The sequence below is a fragment of the Procambarus clarkii genome, chromosome 87 (genome assembly GCF_040958095.1).
Source record: "Procambarus clarkii isolate CNS0578487 chromosome 87, FALCON_Pclarkii_2.0, whole genome shotgun sequence".
NCBI classification, from domain to species: Eukaryota; Metazoa; Arthropoda; class Malacostraca; order Decapoda; family Cambaridae; genus Procambarus; species Procambarus clarkii.
The window spans coordinates 3979465-4000696 of record NC_091236.1 but is presented as its reverse complement, the minus strand read 5'-3'; the positions used below and the strand labels follow the sequence as shown (position 1 = coordinate 4000696).

At 42.2% G+C, this 21232-nt stretch overlaps 1 protein-coding gene and 1 long non-coding RNA gene across 3 annotated transcripts; one reads left to right on the top strand and one right to left on the bottom strand.

Moving 5' to 3' along the window:
* Positions 1-214: 214 nt before the first annotated feature.
* LOC123747081 (uncharacterized) lies at positions 215-19609 on the top strand. Of its 2 annotated transcripts, none has more exons than XM_045729086.2 (4): positions 215-1527; positions 6883-7000; positions 17346-17431; positions 17668-19609. In XM_045729086.2, the coding sequence occupies exons 1-4, from the start codon at positions 513-515 to the stop codon at positions 17907-17909; spliced, it is 1461 nt and encodes a 486-aa protein (XP_045585042.1). In that variant the 5' UTR covers positions 215-512; the 3' UTR covers positions 17910-19609. The 2 variants fall into 2 exon arrangements, with proteins under 2 accessions (XP_045585042.1, XP_045585041.1); XM_045729085.2 differs by lacking the exon at positions 215-1527 and adding an exon at positions 2639-4079.
* Positions 19557-20863, bottom strand: LOC138358910 (uncharacterized). The gene is made up of 2 exons (XR_011225606.1): positions 20259-20863; positions 19557-19725 (listed from the first exon to the last, which is right to left on the bottom strand). It is a non-coding gene; the product is annotated as an uncharacterized lncRNA (long non-coding RNA).
* Between the last annotated feature and the right edge of the window lie 369 nt (positions 20864-21232).

The window sequence follows — 21232 nt, the reverse complement described above, 5'->3', positions numbered from 1 at the left end:
CGTTAACAGAAGAGAGGAAGTTCCTTTGTCAAAATTCTCTCGTTGTTGAGCCACGAAGCTGTTTATCACGTCCACTCAAGATGCTGCCAAGACGACTCAGATAGGCTATCATGACTCCTCTGATCCGCTACCACTCTGATGGGGTAGCCACCTGATAATGAGGTCAGGGGCCAAGTATGGTCTACCCCTCATGGCTTGATAATGAGATCAGTGAGCACACTGTCTACCCCCCAAGGGCTGTTCTCACCTCCTCAAGGGAAATGTGTCCCTATTGGCCACGTTCACCAACAACTTCCAGTGCTTGTTAGGTGCTGTCACTAGTTCTTAACTATCGCTGAACCAATGGTGACCAGGGTACCTTGATCACTATATTAAAGTATTGTATAAAATACATCAACGTTGGCCACAGCACACACGATTTCCATCTGATCTGATAAAAGAAGAGAGATTGTTAGGTTGAGCTCTGAGGACTGGCTGCCTCCCGCTATGTACCTTAGTCTTGTCCGGTCAGCATGAGGGCGCGGAGCTTGGCAGGCGTGGTGGCGTGCCTGGTGATGGCTGGGCGGGCCCTTCCTGCGCCTCAACACCTCCCTGGCCACACTGGCCATGACCTACATAAACCTGACCTCACCAATGGTAAGGCAAGTGATAGGCTCCTACACTACCACAATGTCCAGGCTGACCATGGAAATGCCCTCAATGTCCAGGCTCATTCCACAGACAGTGATACAGAGACATATTATAACGTGTTCTATAATTATACTATGGGTCTTTATGATCTATTGTCTATTCTCAATGAGCACAAGAGCGACGAGAAGAGAAGAGGCGGCAGCACTCCGCCCTCAGCCCTGGCCACCACACACCACCACGAAGCAAGCCAAGTGTTAGAAAGTGACATACAAGGTCTCTTCGCATTTGTTAGCACAATGAAGAAATATAGTGATAACTTCGTGAGCATGGAACGTCACCATCCGAAGAACTCTGACGATGCCTTGAGCGAGCAAGGTGTTGACCTGCCGTCAACACAGAGCAAACCTCCTCTCCACTTTGATACAGGAGACGGAGAGAGCAACCTGCAGGAGTCCAGAGAGCCCAGCCTCACCATGCTGGTACTGAAAGATGCCGTGCAAGATCTTACACGAATTGTTGACAAACATTTTCATGGGGTGAGCAAGGAGTCAGTGGAACACACACCTTCCATCAGTACTAAGGATGGAATAATGACCCAAATAGCAGCGCTGGAATCCTTGGTTCGAGGTCACGAACTCTACACAAACATCCTGCCTGACCAACGCCGCCCTTCCCATCCTAATGATCTAAACTCACAAGATAATCATGCTGGGCTCCAACAAATTATCGGGGAGCTGAAGAACTTGGTTTATAATCCAGCTGAGAGCAAGACTGAGATCATTACTAAACCAACAACAGTCACCTTGATCAAGACTCCCACGACCACCACCACCACCACCCTGCAGGGAAGGGGCTGGTATCCCACAACTAAAGTTCAACCCCCGCAGACACCCCGAGGTGAGTATAACTCTCTATTGACACAGGTCTATGAATACTTGTCAGTTCTCCCTGTGTGAGTGTTCCATCACTGATCTCCATGTGAGTGTGTTCCATCACTGTTCTTCGTGTGTTCCATCACTGTTCTTCGTGTGGTTCATCACTTTTATTAAGTGTTGCATCACAGTTTTGTGAGTGTTGAATCACTGGTCTTTGTGAGTATTCCATCACTGCTCTCCCTATGAATGTTCCATCACTGTTTTTCCTGTGTTCCATCATTGTTCTTCCGGTGAACAAGTGTTCCATCAATTTAACATATTCTACGCTGGTAATAATTTTTCCAGCGTAGATTAATTGCAATTATTTAATTATTTTTATGTTTTGCTGGGCAAAAAAAGTACATCATTAAGATATATTGTTGGATTTCTTCAGCGTCAACACTGATTTGACTTCAGTGTGTAATTCAAAGAGAAGAGTTCAATGCCGCAATGGTCCACGTGTGTGTGAGAAATACAGTTGTTGTGGATGGCAGTGTGTACCATGACACAGAGGAGAGCCACCAGGCATGGTGCTCCAGGGAGAGTTAACACTAATTCAGTCCCAATATCCAATAATTAACTACTTTGTTTACTCTTTCCGTAATGTGAGCTTCTTCTGAATTTTATAATATTATGAAGACGTTTATGGATATGTATTGTAGTTGTTTTTAAGTCCAGAGCTTGCGTAGGTTACGCCTCAGTTAAACGTGCACTAGGTGGAGAGGGGGACCTGCTGCTTGGGTAACAACTTCTCCCCCGAATCAACCTACCCTGGCTTTGCGCCCTGGTGAGGCCACTCCAGACCGACAACCAGAGCGCAACTCCATAGTCTCCTGAGACTGATGGATGCCTACTACTAGGTAATATCTTTAGGACTCACATCTGGTTGAATTAATTTGTACTTCATAAATTTGGTTTGTTTTTAATTACAATGTTTTAGTTCAGGTATATGTTTCATATAACAAATATAGTTTGGTACATTGTGGGTCGAGACTTGTGAGAGGTGTGAAGTGTGGCGAGGGAGCGGTGGAGGCACCTCCAAGTAATCTCTCCAGTCACCAGTTTTATCAGCGCGTAAGACAATACTGGAGTGAAGCACCTCAGTCTATCACAGCTCGGGGGACACTGACCATCACCCTACTCGCGCTAGCCACCACCTTCCCACGATTTTCAAAAACGGCAAATTTGTAGTGATTTTGTCTAGCCAGAAACATTCAAACCTTGGCATTCCCCTAATCTATGGAGATTTCTATTCCCTGGTGTTCGATAGACCCAGGAAGCATTTAAAATCTGTGATTTTTGATGCTATGGTCGACTGCGTCAAAATTGTTGTATATTAAGTGTGTGGAGAGGCTACGGGGAGCATGCAGCGTGTGTGGGTGTTGTGTGTGGTGTGTGGAGTCCTGGCCACAACACCAGCCCTGGAGGCCGCTACACTTCCTCACACTGCTCAGCAGTTTCTGGCAGAGATTCGTGAAGCTCTGGGCGGTCAGTGGGAAATCATTAAGAACATTCAGTACCACACAGTGAGCACGAAGCTGCGCCTCGCTAACATAGTAAACCAAATCAAGGAAGTGATTGCACCAGCTGGTGGCGGCCATGTTGTCGTCCACGACTCCAGCGCCGCCGCCGCCGCCGTCGCCGCTCCCGCCTCTCGTTCCTTTGGTAATGATCTTGACACACACATTCCCGAGGCCAGTCATCAGGGGATTACCGACGGCTTAGGCAACACTGAATCTGCCCTCTTAAATTATACTAACTATGACCGGCGTGTGGTAACATCCGAGACAAGTGTGAGGGAAGCTGTAGATAGCGAGCAACAACACAACATAGTACAGAAGCCACCAGAACCTGAGGAGTCACACACCACCACTGATGGCCACAATATGGCAAAGGTACTGGCAGGTCTCGGGGTTTTGTTCCGTGCAGAAGACCGTCATCTTCAGCCTCCCACAAGCGCACCTGCTAAACAGGACTTTGTTCCCCTCACTACTGCACCTCCAGAGACCATGATGAAGGTATTGGCAGGCCTGGAGGCTGTGTTCAATCCCGAAGACCGCCAGGTTGACCCTGCCACTATTGGACCCGCGAGACATGACCTTCCTCCCACCTCGGCTGCACCTTTAGAGGCCATTATGGAGGTGCTGGAAGGCCTAGAGGCTCTGCTCTTTGCACTAAACAGTCAGACTGAACATTCTCCTAACCGAGCTGCCATACAGGACCTGCCTCCCACCTCAGCTGTGCCTCCACCGTCCATAATGCAGGTGCTGGCAGGTCTAGAGGCACTCAGCAGGACGCACGACAGTCCTGCTCAACTTGCACATGTTGACAATAATGCCACGCTAGACAAGCCGCCAGAGAACGTGGACGACATCATCAGAGCTCTGGCCGCTGTAGCGCGACATCATGGAATATCCGTCAACACTTCAGGTAATGTTGAGGACCCGGAGGTGACCACGGAGTACCGCAGCCTCCTGGAGGTACTGGAAGCCATGGACGACCTTAGTAGGACTGTAGGAGCCACAAGACCAATAGGTAAGAAATGATCAACCTATCCTCCAAAAATTATAGTACCTACAGCAACTTTTTTTCATCCTACAAAAATAGAATGATGGACCCCAAAATGTTCACTTTTGTATTAGTGAATTAGTCCATATGGCACACTAAGAAAATTTAAAATAAAGAACCTTACCAAACCTGTCCAAACAATCCTAGGCCTGATAATATAGTACATATATAGGGTATACAAGGTATACTAGGAATGTTTAAGTTTGGTTTTGGTTTACTGTATATCGTGTCCTCTACAACATTAACACTGCATTATGAAAATTGTTTGCTGTAAAAGTCCACTTTTGTTCACTCGACCAAATAGTTCCTATAAATACCAACATTTTAGGATGTGCAGCACAAACTGGAACAAAGTAATATAAATCTAACCTGAAGACTGGCAAATTATTTTCAATATTGACGAATGCAAGATCCAGCATGTGAGGCATAACAACCCACGCCACAACTACCTAATTAATAACATTACAGCAGGTAAATGAAGAAAAGAACCTTGGAATCAAAATCCACCACTCACTGAAAGCTGTACAACAGGTAGGAACAACGGCCACAAAAGCTAACCAAACCCTTGGGATAATCAACAGAACCTTTGACTTTACGGAAACGAAGGTAGTGATTCAACTGTATCAATCTCTGGTGCGGCCCCATTTGGGTTACTGTATCCAAGGATGGAGGCTTCATCTCCAGAAGGACATAGCTGCTCTGGAGAAAGTGCAACACCGGGCAACAAAAATAATTCCAGAGCTAAGTCAACTCATGTATCAGGAGCGGTTGAGGGCCACGGGGCTAACAACACTGTAAACCAGGCATGACAGGGCGGAGCTCATTTAAACTTTTAAAATACTGAACAATTTGAAAGATGTTAATCCGGACAATGTCTTCAGAAGATGAGATATAACACAAACAAGGAGCAACGGTTGCCAGCTCAACAAGCCACAATGTTGAACTGAGAACAGTAGATGTTTCTTCACCCACAGGGTTATTAACCCATGGAACCGCCTACCCGCCGAAGCCTTAAATGTCAAAAGTTAACTTAAAATACAGCTGGAAAAGATCATCAGGGCAAATGGGAGGGGGGGGGGGGACCTTCAACAAGCCGCCGGCTTCCTGTTCTCGTCGAGGATAACACTAACTAGTGTTAGTGGCACTCAGGTAAACTCAGGTGAGACGTCTGGGAGGCCAGAATAGTGTGTCATCAGTCATGTGATGTAGCCAGGCGGCACTAGCCCCCGTCTTGGCCGGAAACTGGAATCTGAAACAATCTTGGGCCAGGAACAAGAGCTGGTTGTTTGGAGGGTAGAGGACACACATGTGACTGACTGAGTGTGTACACACCTAGTTGTACTCACCTAGTTGTGCTTGCGGGGGTTGAGCTCTGGCTCTTTGGTCCCGTCTCTCAACTGTCAATCAACAGGTGTACAGGTTCCTGAGCCTATTGGGCTCTATCATATCTACACGTGAAACTGTGTATGGAGTCAGCCTCCACCACATCACTTTCTAATGCATTCCATTTGTCAACCACTCTGACACTAAAAAAGTTCTTTCTAATATCTCTGTGGCTCATTTGGGCACTCAGTTTCCACCTGTGTCCCCTAGTGCGTGTGCCCCTTGTGTTAAATAGCCTCTCTTTATCAACCCTGTCGATTCCCTTGAGGATCTTGAGGAGGTGTGTGTGTGTGTGTGTGTGTGTGTGTGTGTGTGTGTGTGTAATTACCTAAGTGTAATTACCTAAGTGTAGTTACAGGATGAGAGCTACGCTCGTGGTGTCCCGTCTTCCCAGCACTCTTTGTCATATAACGCTTTGAAAAATTCTTAACAATGATAATGTGTGTGTGTGTGTGTGTGTGTGTGTGTGTGTGTGTGTGTGTGTGTGTGTGTGTGTGTGTGTGTGTGTGTGTATATTATATATATATATATATATATATATATATATATATATATATATATATATATATATATATATATATATATATATATATATATATATATGTGTGTGTGTGTGTGTGTGTGTGTGTGTGTGTGTGTGTGTGTGTGTGTAAGGCAGAGGGCACACATGTGACCAGGTGTTAACTATGGAGTTGATATATTGGCTTGAGCAAGTGGCGATGTGCAGATGTGTTGTGCAGCCAGACTGGACGGATGAACCCGTCGAGCCATGACGCCCAGCAGGTGGCCATGCTGGTCCTCCTCATAACACACAACTAAGCTACTGACGATGCCCACTACGGTAGTGCAGTAGAGGTGTGCACTGCTACACCGAGGTGCGGCCGGCCACCAACTGTATGAATGAAAAACGGTTTATACTCAACTCACGGCAGATAACGTTCGAATAGTTCTCAAAAACTGCTTAACTGATGACCACTGTTCGAATTTCAGAAAATGTTTCACTTCCGTACTTTAAATACAACTAATAGCCAACAGAACCTGAACGCCTAACCATACATGAAAATGTAATATATAATAGTACTAATTTATATATGAGAACAAAGCAATCTTTAATACACAGAATGTAAAGCTTGATGACTGCGTCTGAGGACGACGGTCGTAGCTATAACGACCCTCACCTGAGGAGGGACCATTAAATACCAAACAATAACTGTTCTTACCTGTTTACCCAACAAGAACTAGAGAATTGACTGTAAAGTGATTATTGGATAGTGTTCTAGGGAAAAATTTGTAAGGTAATGTTTAATATGACCTGAAGCAGAGGGGGGGGGGGGGGGCACTTTTCCTGCAGCTACGCTAACAAAAGTTTTTCTCTTGGACTGCGCAGAGGAAGCAGCCAGGCACCGCCCGTGTGAGAGTCCCTTCGAGGAGATCGCCTACCGCATGTGCATCCTGCAGGAGACGACCCTCAAGCTCTCCTGGGGTGACGCCAGGGACTACTGCAGGTGAGTCTCCCCACCAGCACCAAGTACTGGGGAATGTATAGCATCCAGGTCAACAGTAGAGAAGGAAGGTAAGCAGGATGGTGTGTGTGTGTAATTACCTAAGTGTAGTTACATGATGAGAGCTACGCTCGTGGTGTCCCGTCTTCCCAGCACTCTTTGTCATATAACGCTTTGAAATGTGTGTGTGTGTGTTACTCACTATAACGGAAAGTTAGGTTAATGATTTTAGCACGAATCTTCTCTATACTACATAATTAGTCCTCTCATATGCTCCCTATCCTTGGTTGGGTTAATGTTAGGTTAGGTTAAGATTAAGGTTAGGATAAGGATAGGTTAGTTTTTAGTTTACTTCATTTATAATGCACCCCATACCCATCCTGTGGGCGGTAATGGGTTACAGGGTTACAGAGGCACAAAATATGAACATCCGATAGGAACTCCAATATCACCGCTGTCATTTGGGAAGTACATGCGAATACCGCCCTGCCAAGACACCACCAAGCAACAGTGAACTCACCTCTCACCAGCTCAATAGGGAAGACACCTCCTCCAAGCCAGACAGAACACCTCAAATGAACCAGGACGACATCACACCGCCTCACCACATGCCTCCTGCCTGTTAAGAAGAACTTAAGCTACAGGCTGTGACCGAAAAAAAACATCTCCAATCGGCAGTGGAAAGGCCACAGAACTTTCAAGCCTCTTCTCTCAACATCCAGATCCTCTTCCAAGAATTTCACCGCCCCATCCTTCTTCCTCCCACATCCTCTCCAAGCTCTTTGGACATCATCAGCTAAGAAAGATAAATGGAGAGAGGTGTGGGGGAAATACCAGGATTATGCTGATAAAGAGGAGATACATAGAACATGAAGATTAAATACTGTAGGTACTACATTTGAGTACTAAAATAAAACGACTAATTCTTAGCTAAGGGGAAGTGTCCTATGTTGGGTTGTAAGTCCACTCCTGTGTGACCTTGATAGTGGTAATGGGCTGTAACAGGAAAGGTCCTTAAGACTGAAGTGGCTCGTCACTTGCAGGACCACAATATACCTGCAGGTATTCCAACACTTAGCTTGTCATTTTCACAAGGATAAATTGATAAAACAGCTCTATGACTACAAACACTGGTAAAGTTCATGATCAACTATCTGAACAATATACACTTTAGCCCAGCTCTAGGGAATATGTGCACTTATGCACACTGCAAGGTATAATTATACAAGAATAATGTACATGTAAATGTGCAAAGAATATATATATACACATGATAACTATATATTCAAACATAGATCAGAGTTATATGAAGGATTCAGTCACTGAATAGGTAATTAACACAGAACTTACTAGATGATGAGGCATAAGCTTTTATTGTTGATATACTATATGGGGGACCCTTGACAAGCCGCCGGCTTCCTGTCCTCGTCGAAACCAATAAAGAAATAGTGGTTCTTAGGTAAATTACACACATATATATATATATATATATATATATATATATATATATATATATATATATATATATATATATATATATATATATATATTAGTATATTTTGGTAGCAGTCTTTCCTGTAGACATATATTATTAAATATGACCGAAAAAGTAAGATTAATAATTCTAACACGAATTTTCTCAATCTTTCGTACATTACGCTTCACTGTTGGAGGTAAATCAAAAATCAATTCTCCAAAATTCATTTTTATTTCTAGTCTGACGCGACACGGGCGCGTTTCGTAAAACTTATTACATTTTCAAAGACTTTAGTTCACAAATACACAACTGATTAGAACTTACGTATCTCCGATTTTATATCTACATTTGAGTGAGGTGGGAGGGGTGATGTGGCATTAACACAAGACAGAACAAGAGGGGATATTAATAGGGTATTAAAAGTATCAACACAAGACAGAACACAAACAATGGGTATTGAATAGAAGTGTTTGTAGAAAGCCTATTGGTCCATATTTCTTGATGCTTCTATATTGGAGCGGAGTCTTGAGGTGGGTAGAATATAGTTGTGCAATAATTGGCTGTTGATTGCTGGTGTTGACTTCTTGATGTGTAGTGCCTCGCAAACGTCAAGCCGCCTGCTATCACTGTATCTATCGATGATTTCTGTGTTGTTTACTAGGATTTCTCTGGCGATGGTTTGGTTGTGGGAAGAGATTATATGTTCCTTAATGGAGCCCTGTTGCTTATGCATCGTTAAACGCCTAGAAAGAGATGTTGTTGTCTTGCCTATATACTGGGTTTTTTGGAGCTTACAGTCCCCAAGTGGGCATTTGAAGGCATAGACGACGTTAGTCTCTTTTAAAGCGTTCTGTTTTGTGTCTGGAGAGTTTCTCATGAGTAGGCTGGCCGTTTTTCTGGTTTTATAGTAAATCGTCAGTTGTATCCTCTGATTTTTGTCTGTAGGGATAACGTTTCTATTAACAATATCTTTCAGGACCCTTTCCTCCGTTTTATGAGCTGTGGAAAAGAAGTTCCTGTAAAATAGTCTAATAGGGGGTATAGGTGTTGTGTTAGTTGTCTCTTCAGAGGTTGCATGGCTTTTCACTTTCCTTCTTATGATGTCTTCGATGAAACCATTGGAGAAGCCGTTATTGACTAGGACCTGCCTTACCCTACAGAGTTCTTCGTCGACTTGCTTCCATTCTGAGCTGTGGCTGAGAGCACGGTCGACATATGCGTTAACAACACTCCTCTTGTACCTGTCAGGGCAGTCGCTGTTGGCATTTAGGCACATTCCTATGTTTGTTTCCTTAGTGTAGACTGCAGTGTGGAAACCTCCGCCCTTTTCCATGACTGTTACATCTAGAAAGGGCAGCTTCCCATCCTTTTCCGTCTCGTAAGTGAAACGCAGCACGGAACTCTGCTCAAATGCCTCCTTCAGCTCCTGCAGATGTCTGACATCAGGTACCTGTGTAAAAATGTCGTCAACATACCTGCAGTATATGGCCGGTTTCAAGTTCATGTCGACTAAGACTTTTTGCTCGATGGTACCCATGTAGAAGTTTGCAAACAGGACACCTAGGGGAGAACCCATGGCGACCCCATCTACTTGCTTATACATGTGCCCATCCGGGCTCAAGAAGGGTGCCTCTTTAGTACAAGCTTGGAGTAGTTTCCTCAGAATATTTTCTGGCATGTCAAGAGGAGTACAGGCTGGATCACGATACACTCTGTCGGCTATCATTCCGATTGTCTCGTCCACAGGTACGTTGGTAAACAGCGATTCTACGTCCAACGAGGCTCTTATCCCTGTGGCCCGTGTGCCCCGCAGTAAGTCAACAAATTCCTTTGGAGACTTCAGGCTGAAGGCGCAAGGAACATAAGGAGTCAGCAGGCCGTTGAGTCGCTTCGCCAGTCTGTACGTGGGTGTGGGTATCTGGCTAATGATTGGCCGAAGTGGGTTTCCAGGCTTGTGCGTCTTGACATTTCCATACGCATATCCAGGTTTATATTCCCCAATGATCTTTGGCAGGTGGAGTTGGAAATTCTGTTGGACGACATATTCGACCTCGAGACACAAAAGAAGGTCACTACCAAAGATACCTTACAAGCAGAACTTATTGCAGAAGGAGGAAAGAATCGAGGCAACTACAGAAGCACCATACTGTCCCCCGAGCTTAAAGCGGCAGCTAAAAGCCTTCGTGAGAACAAGGAGATAGTTGTCAGGAGAGGTGACAAGTCGCCAATATATGTCATTCTTAAAAAAGACGAATATCTGGCAAAAATGAACAACATACTCTCTGACCAAACTAAGTTCCAAAGGGTAACGAAGGACACTACAGCCGAATTAAAAGCAAAGGTCAACAAACTGATCGAAACTGTGAACGCCAAGAAATCCGGACTCCACCTGCCAAAGATCATTGGGGAATATAAACCTGGATATGCGTATGGAAATGTCAAGACGCACAAGCCTGGAAACCCACTTCGACCAATCATTAGCCAGATACCCACACCCACGTACAGACTGGCGAAGCGACTCAACGGCCTGCTGACTCCTTATGTTCCTTGCGCCTTCAGCCTGAAGTCTCCAAAGGAATTTGTTGACTTACTGTGGGGCACACGGGCCACAGGGATAAGAGCCTCGTTGGACGTAGAATCGCTGTTTACCAACGTACCTGTGGACGAGACAATCGGAATGATAGCCGACAGAGTGTATCGTGATCCAGCCTGTACTCCTCTTGACATGCCAGAAAATATTCTGAGGAAACTACTCCAAGCTTGTACTAAAGAGGCACCCTTCTTGAGCCCGGATGGGCACATGTATAAGCAAGTAGATGGGGTCGCCATGGGTTCTCCCCTAGGTGTCCTGTTTGCAAACTTCTACATGGGTACCATCGAGCAAAAAGTCTTAGTCGACATGAACTTGAAACCGGCCATATACTGCAGGTATGTTGACGACATTTTTACACAGGTACCTGATGTCAGACATCTGCAGGAGCTGAAGGAGGCATTTGAGCAGAGTTCCGTGCTGCGTTTCACTTACGAGATGGAAAAGGATGGGAAGCTGCCCTTTCTAGATGTAACAGTCATGGAAAAGGGCGGAGGTTTCCACACTGCAGTCTACACTAAGGAAACAAACATAGGAATGTGCCTAAATGCCAACAGCGACTGCCCTGACAGGTACAAGAGGAGTGTTGTTAACGCATATGTCGACCGTGCTCTCAGCCACAGCTCAGAATGGAAGCAAGTCGACGAAGAACTCTGTAGGGTAAGGCAGGTCCTAGTCAATAACGGCTTCTCCAATGGTTTCATCGAAGACATCATAAGAAGGAAAGTGAAAAGCCATGCAACCTCTGAAGAGACAACTAACACAACACCTATACCCCCTATTAGACTATTTTACAGGAACTTCTTTTCCACAGCTCATAAAACGGAGGAAAGGGTCCTGAAAGATATTGTTAATAGAAACGTTATCCCTACAGACAAAAATCAGAGGATACAACTGACGATTTACTGTAAAACCAGAAAAACGGCCAGCCTACTCATGAGAAACTCTCCAGACACAAAACAGAACGCTTTAAAAGAGACTAACGTCGTCTATGCCTTCAAATGCCCACTTGGGGACTGTAAGCTCCAAAAAACCCAGTATATAGGCAAGACAACAACATCTCTTTCTAGGCGTTTAACGATGCATAAGCAACAGGGCTCCATTAAGGAACATATAATCTCTTCCCACAACCAAACCATCGCCAGAGAAATCCTAGTAAACAACACAGAAATCATCGATAGATACAGCGATAGCAGGCGGCTTGACGTTTGCGAGGCACTACACATCAAGAAGTCAACATTGGAGTGCCACAGGGCAGCATCTTAGGACCTCTTCTATTTCTTATATATATAAACGATCTGCCTAATGTCTCTAATATTCTCAAACCTATATTGTTTGCTGACGATACTACCCTTATCTACTCAAACCTCAACCCACATACACTAAATAATGTTGTGAATAATGAATTAAAAAAAGTCCACTTATGGATGTCAACGAACAAACTAACATTAAACATCGAAAAGACTTTCTACATCTTATTTGGAAGCAAATCATCAAATGCAATTCAGCTACAGATAGACAACATTAACATCAGTAATAAAAATGATGGCAAGTTTCTTGGCCTATTCCTAGACAAGAGACTCAACTTCAGCACCCACATTCAACACATAACTAAGAAAGTCTCTAAGACAGTTGGTATACTCTCCAAAATCAGATATTATGTTCCTAACTCTGCTCTCCTCTCACTATATTATGCACTAATCTACCCCTATCTTAATTATGGTATCTGTGCATGGGGGTCTACCACTGCAAACCACCTTAAGCCCATCATCACACAGCAAAAATCTGCTATCAGAATAATAACTAACTCTGCATTCAGACAACACTCAGCTCCCTTGTTTAAATCTCTAAACTTGCTAAATATTAACTCCCTCCACACATTCTCTTGTGTCAACTACATTTACAAAACCCTGTTCTTAAATGCAAACCATGCTCTGAAACTCTCCCTGGACAGATGTAATAGGACCCATTATCACCACACCAGAAATAAATATCTCTTTGATATCCCCAGGGTCAAACTTAATCTGTGTAAACACTCTATGCAAATTAAGGGACCTAGTCTATGGAACTCACTCCCTAGTGAATTGAAAAACTGTAAAACTTTTGCCTTATTTAAAAGCAAAACCAAAAAGTACCTAACTTCATCTATTTAGTTTCCTACACTGAGCTTTAAATTTGCTCTGTACCTAGTGGTACCCAATCTCCTAATTTTTATGTAATATCAAACAACCTTATCATTGTGTTCATTGCTGTCTTCTTTTATGTGCTAGCCATATGCTGTATTGTGACTACCAATTTTTGTCAACTACCATTCAAGCTGTCATTGCAATCAATCTTATATTGTTTCTGCTGTATTGTGCCTACCAATTTGTTGTCAACTACCATTTTAAGCTGTCATTGCAATCAATCATAGCTACCTATGTGCTTTAATATACTGTACCTATAATTTTCTCTCATCTTTTTTTTTTTTCATTCCATGTAATCTGTTATCATTTTTTTGTCTATAAATTTTGCAAGTATTTACCTCCTTAAAATTTTCTTAGATTAAGGACCTGCCCGAAACGCTGCGCGTGCTAGTGGCTTTACAAGACTGTAATTACCATAATTGTATCCTCACATTCCTTATGTACATTCTTGTATATGCATAAATAAATAAATAAATAAATAAATAAACACCAGCAATCAACAGCCAATTATTGCACAACTATATTCTACCCACCTCAAGACTCCGCTCCAATATAGAAGCATCAAGAAATATGGACCAATAGGCTTTCTACAAACACTTCTATTCAATACCCATTGTTTGTGTTCTGTCTTGTGTTGATACTTTTAATACCCTATTAATATCCCCTCTTGTTCTCTCTTGTGTTAATGCCACATCACCCCTCCCACCTCACTCAAATGTAGATATAAAATTGGAGATACGTAAGTTCTAATCAGTTGTGTATTTGTGAACTAAAGTCTTTGAAAATGTAATAAGTTTTACGAAACGCGCCCGTGTCGCGTCAGACTAGAAATAAAAATGAATTTTGGAGAATTGATTTTTGATTTACCTCCAACAGTGAAGCGTAATGTACGAAAGATTGAGAAAATTCGTGTTAGAATTATTAATCTTACTTTTTCGGTCATATTTAATAATATATATATATATATATATATATATATATATATATATATATATATATATATATATATATATATATATATATATATATATATATATATATATATATATATATAATGTGGAGATATCATTTATATATATACACACTGTTACGATAATCTCCTTCAAGAGAGATTTGGCCTGCTCTTTCCTATCGTCATGTTACTTCAATACATCTACAACATCTAGATACTACAAGCAAGTGTAGTACATATTTGGTCAAATACGTTTTGCCAGGCGCAAACGTATCACACACTCGCTCTCCACCTCCCCCCTCCATCGTCGCCGATCACCAAACTAGCATTTCCAGCCTGCCCGCTTCTGATTGGTGAATCGACGTCTGGACCACTGCACTTCTGCACCTCAGCGCCATCTACCTAGCCGATGTCTGGGCCTGCACCAGCTATTGGAGTTAGAATATCCTGTGCTCTCAAGCTGAAACAACCATTTGATATACGCTCTGTCTATTAGTAGATGTTCCCAGCCAGCGCTTTATTCTCAGTACCTGTTAATTTCATTTTGTCTTTATCCATTTTAGAGTAACGTCACCACTATATTATTTTGTTATTTTTTGAATTTATAATCTTGAGTTTGCACTGTACATAGCCAAGGAATTGTCTTATTCATAATTTGTTTTCAATTTAATTAAAGTTTCATTGTTCATACTATTTGTTTTGCCTTACTTTGCCACAGGACACAACGGCTAAGCTTTTTTTTTTTTAATGTAATGGGCCTTGACACCAGCCATTGAGAGGACTGCCGAACACCTAGCTACACTACTTTTTTTCAATCACAACACATACAGTGGCCCAAAAGTTACTTTGCCGTACTACAATTTTATCACAATCGTATGTAACTATGAATTATATGTACATTACAAAGTTAAAAATAATAAATATACATGAGTAATAAATTTAAACTAAAACAATTATTTTTTTACTTTTTTACATAGTTAATAAAATGGTAGTAGGGTAATATCTTTAAGGCTGCAAAGCGTGTTCATTAACTACTGATTAAGCTTATTGCCTTTCTGATATTAGTTTCACGCCAATTTGTTCCACTTCGGGTTAAGCTGAAACTAAACACCCGCAACTACAACTAGGTGAGTACAATCTCGCACTGCAGAGCGATTATTAACTAGCAGTTAAGCTTACCAGCAGTCTTTAATTAGTCCAGAATAATGTATACAACATAGTTGCCCACTTGCTAGGCTTTCGTAATTTTTCAGTAATCATTGATAAAGGTGTATTGCTACTCGGTTAAGTAGTACACGGTCATCCAGTACTCTTACCTGCAGTCCACACGTCTGCCGTTGCTCTCACCAATGTTTACTAATCCACTGTTGTACCAGATGGTCGAGACCTTCCTCGCCAGTCATGGCGGCGCCTCCTCGTGAGTGTGAGGTACAGAGTTAACCCAGGCTCACCTTGCGTCTGCAGTCTTCAAGGTCGTGGTGGAAGCTACCCTAGACTTTCGGAGGTAGTTGAGGCATGGAACGGAAGGCTGGCAATATCCCGGTGTACTGTCAATACCTTGAAGTAGGCCCAAAGTCAACCGGTGGCCCTGGTCATCTCTCCCGGAGGTGTGTTGCCCCGGGGCCGGCGCAGTCAATCGCCGCCGGGTATAACCTGGAGGCGGGAAATGCTCCCACCGGCGGACAATTTAAAACCGCCTCCATCCGCAAGATTTTTTGACGAACTGACAGTCGTAAATGATCTTGAATGATCTGACTTCCAGGACGAGCGTGTCTTGCTTTCCGACCGCCACTCCCGGTCACCTGTACCTCAATAGAATTCTTGGTGACTCGAATACTTTTGATATCGTTCGCCTTATGCGTTTTTGTTCTCGTATTGGCATCCTTGGTGATATTTAGCGCCCTCTGATTATTCCGCACATTTGATGGTGCTACATAGCCTTCCCGGTTTGGTGCCTTCTTTTGATAATTGCTTGCTTGACTCTGGGGATATCAAAAGTATATTTATTTTTGGTGTGGTGCTCATGGGTTCTATTAAATCTATCAAGGAAAGGTTTCAGATAAAGATTAGCATTTAGGAACAAGGTTTTGTACATGTAGATAGCACAGGAGAATGTGTGGAGTGAGTGTATGTTTAGCATGTTAAGAGACTTAAACAGAGGGGGCTGTGTTGTCTGAAGACTAGGTTGTTATTGTTCTGATAGCAGATTTTTGCCGAGTGATGATAGGCTTCAGGTAATTTGCTGTGGTTGAACGCTATGTACAGATACCGTATGTAAGATAGGAATAGATTAGTGCGTGGTTTAATGAGAGGAGAGCAGAGTGGGGAACGTAATATCTGATTTTAGAAAGTATATCGACCACTTTTCAATTTTTTTAGATGTGTTGTTTGTGGGAGCATAGCCAGTCTGTTGTGTATGTATAGGCCCAAGGAACTTTCCTTCATTTTCATTGGTAATGTTAACATTGTCTATCTGAAGTTGAATTTGATTTGATGATTTACTACCAAATAAAATGTAGGTCTTTACTATGTTTAGTGTAAGTTTGTTGGTTGACATCCATGATTGGACGTCTTTTAAAATCACTGACAATATTATTTATTGTGGGGGTTGAGGTCATAATAAACAAATTTACTATCGTCTGCAAATAGTATAGGTTTAAGAATGTTAGAAATATCTTATTGTAAGCTTTGTGTCTAACGGGCAATTTTCATACTGATTTTAGTATGAATCGCTATAGATGACTTATAGCTGTTGTTCGGGTTCCAGTTTGTTTCATACTGGGAAGATATGAGGGAGATAAAGTGTGTTTGAGATAATTGTGATATGCAGCACTCAACTTTAATACCCACTGTTGTCGGGTTTTATCTATGACTGTTATGTTGACCTGGGCTGTGTATGCCCAGGTCCTCTGTGTCTTCCTGCTCTACTCCCACGTTGACCTGGACTGTGTATGCCCAGGTCCTCTGTGTCTTCCTGCTCTACTCCCACGTTGACCTGGACTGTGTATGCCCAGGTCCTGTGTCTTCCTGCTCTACTCCCACGTTGACCTGGGCTGTGTATGATCTTCCTACACAGCCCATATTTAATATATCTTTACACATTATTGTTGACTGTGTGTGTGTAACACTGTGATGTTGTGCAGGAGGCGAGGCGCGGAGCTGGCCCAGGACGCCGTGGTGATCAAGACCAGGAGGTTCCTCAACGACCTGTATGGAGAGTCCGGCACACGTATGTTATCTGGCTTCTGTACCCTCTCCCCGACCTTTCACCTCCAACCTCCTGGATTGGTCGGAACAACGGCGGTCTTGCTTCTTACAGGGGTCTTCTTACAAATTACAAGGCATGGGTAAACAGTGACGGAACTGCTGTTATAAAACAGTGATGTTCAATGCTCACTTGCACGTTATAATTACTTCTAAAACTATATATATTTATTGAAGGGTTATACCATTTGTGTGTTGCAGGGAGCAGGTGGCCAATATGGGTGGGTGGGATAGAGAGGAGCGAGGGTGGAGAGAGAGTGTGGAAGTGGGTGGACGGGTCGGTGGTGCCCTCCTTCATCTGGAGCGATGACCAGCCTCGACCCTTCACCCTCCAGCAGGCTCCCGACGGTACCTGCATGTTCCTCGACGGGTACAAGCGCTTCTATGCCGCCAGCCTCCCGTGCCACCTCAAGCGCCGCTTCGTCTGTCAGCGCCACGACTAATGGCGCCCTGGGGGCAGCTAGGGGCTGGAGGACCAGGCAAGTTACCTGTCTGCATCTGGACCCGCACGTCCTCCTCTTATGACCTTACACAAGAGGGATATGGGCCGGGGACACTTCCCCTCGTGCCTGGTTTTGAAGGTTTATGTTATAGATAACTTTGGTGATTGCATTACCCATGGTCCTCTTCCTCTGGTAGTATATAGTGAGTAATTACAATTATTACTTAACCTATTATAGGTATAGGTTAAGTAATAATTGTAATTACGAAGCAAGATGCTTATCTTAACATACTAAAAAGGTTAGGTAAGGTCGGTGTTTTCTATGAAGCTTTTCGAGGTAAACTAGTATGTTTAGTATGTCACATATGCACGTATTTAATAAGTCAATATTGACTGTAAGAAAGTGCGAGAACGGGTTGCAACAGCTGTACTACCAGTGTAAGGTGACCGCCAACTTCACCTTCACCATAGCATGATGTGTTTAGATTCTTGTAAAGCCACCAGTACGCACAGCGTTTCCGGCAGGGCCTTAGTCTAACAGATAATATTAAGTAGGTAAATTCTAGCAATTTATAAAATGTTAACAGGTACATTGTAAGAAAATTGGATAAAGATGAGTAGGTATATTAAATCACATTGATAGCTTGATTGATAATTTGACAGAGATTAGTAGGCACATTAAAAGATATTGATAGCACATAAAAGATGACAGCAATGATCACAATGGTAAAGTTGTATGGCCTAGGTACATATATTGGGGGACTGGGTAGCACACAATGTGTGTTCAGTATAACAACCATGATATAAGATGACAGCAGTAATCACAATGATAAAGTTATACGGCTTAAGTACATAAATTGGGGGATTGGGTAGCACTACAGTGCGAGTTTAAAGTACTAGGTAGGAAACTATGAAGATGAAATTAGGTACTTTTTGGTTTTGTTTTTGAATAAGGCAAAAGTTGGACAGCTTTTCAATTCGTTAGGGAGTGAGTTCCATAGACTAGGTCCCTTTATTTACATAGTGTTTACACAGATTAAGTTTGACTTTGGGGATATCAAAGATATATTTATTTATGGTGTGATGATTATGGGTCCTATTACATCTGTCAAAGGAGAATTTCGGAGCAGGGTTTGCATCTAAGAACAGGGTTTTGTAAATGTAGATGGCACAAGAGAATGTGTAGAGTGAGGTTATGTTTAGCATGATTAGAGATTTAAGTAGGGGGGGGGGGCTGGGGCTGAGTGTTGTCTGAAAGCAGTTATTGTTCTGATAGCAGATTTTTGCTGGGTGATGATAGGCTTGAGGTAGTTTGCAGTGGTTGAACCCCATGCACAGATACCATATGTAAGATAGGGATAGATTAGTGCATAGTATAGTGAGAGGAGAGCAGAGTTAGGTACATAATATCTGATTTTAAGAGTATGCCAACTGTTTTAGAGACTTTCTTAGTTATGTGTTGTATGTGGGTGCTGAAGTTGACTCTCTTGTCTAAGTATAGGCCAAGGAACTTTCCATCATTTTTATTGCTGATGTTAACATTGTCTATCTGAAACTGAACTGCATTTGTTGATTTGCTTCCAAATAAGATATAGTAGGTCTTTTCTATGTTTAGTGTGAGTTTGTTGGTTGACAGCCATAAGTGGTCTTTTTTTTAATTATTTACAACATTATTTAATATGTGTGGGTTGGGGTCTGAGTAGATGAGGGGGTTGTATCATAAACAAATAATATAGGTTTAAGAATGTTAGAGACATTAGACAGATCATTTATGTATATAAGAAATAGGAGAGGTCCTAAGATGCTGTCCTGTGGCACTCCTTTTTTTTTTTTTTTTTTTTTTATATATACAAGAGTTGTTACATTCTTGTACAGCCACTAGTACGCGTAGCGTTTCGGGCAGGTCCCTGGAATACGATCCCCTGCCGCGAAGAATCGTTTTTTCATCCAAGTACACATTTCACTGTTGCGTTAAACAGAGGCTACAGTTAAGGAATTGCGCCCAGTAAATCCTCCCCGGCCAGGATACGAACCCATGACATAGCGCTCGCGGAACGCCAGGCAAGTGTCTTTACCACTACACCACGGAGACTGTAAATACCAAACTATAAGCCAAGTTTGGCCCTGGCTGTCTTGGTTCAAATCCTTCAGGGGTGAGGAGTTTTCAGTGGTATGTATGTGTGTGTGTGTGTGTGTATATATATATATATATATATATATATATATATATATATATATATATATATATATATATATATATATATATATATATATATATATATATATATATATATATATATATATATATATATATATATATATATATATATATATATAATGTCGTACCTACCTCCTAAGGTTAATGGTAGAATGGGAGAGGTTATAACATTGATGGCTACATATTGGTGTCTGTCACTAAGATAGGATCGGATCTTGTCGGCCAGATCACTCTGCGCCCTAGGAAAAATTTACCTTAACTTCATTTGATTGATTTGTTCATTTGATCTATCATGCTATTGTGATTTGTGTATCAATGGTCAATTATAGGGTACAGATAAGGTACCCACGTGAGGACCATTCAACCTTCTTCGCATTTTTTACTCACGTGGCCCCAACAGTGAGGTGATTCCATGGAATATCTGTACCGTAAAATTGACCACCAAGTGCTGTCGGGAGGTTGGGTTAAAGTCTCGTGACTTCCAACCTTTTTTGTAGTCTAGTTTTCATATTTACAGTTTAGTTCTAGTTGGTATAGTACTGGATATGCTAGGGTTAATGGAGGCCCTGGCTGTCTTGGTTCAAATCCTTCAGGGGTGAGGAGTTTTCAGTGGTATGTATGTGTGTGTGTGTGTGTGTGTATATATATATATATATATATATATATATATATATATATATATATATATATATATATATATATATATATATATATATATATATATATATATATATATATATATAATGTCGTACCTAGTAGCCAGAACGCACTTCTCAGCCTACTATGCAAGGCCCGATTTGCCTAATAAGCCAAGTTTTCATGAATTAATTGTTTTTCGACTACCTAACCTAACCTAACCTACCTTTTTCGGCTACCTAACCTAACCTAACCTATAAAGATAGGTTAGGTTAGGTTAGGTAGGGTTGGTTAGGTTCGGTCATATATCTACGTTAATTTTAAATCCAATAAAAAAAATTGACCTCATACATAATGAAATGGGTAGCTTTATCATTTCATAAGAAAAAAATTAGAGAAAATATATTAATTCAGAAAAACTTGGCTTATTAGGCAAATCGGGCCATGCATAGCAGGCCGAGTACGACGTT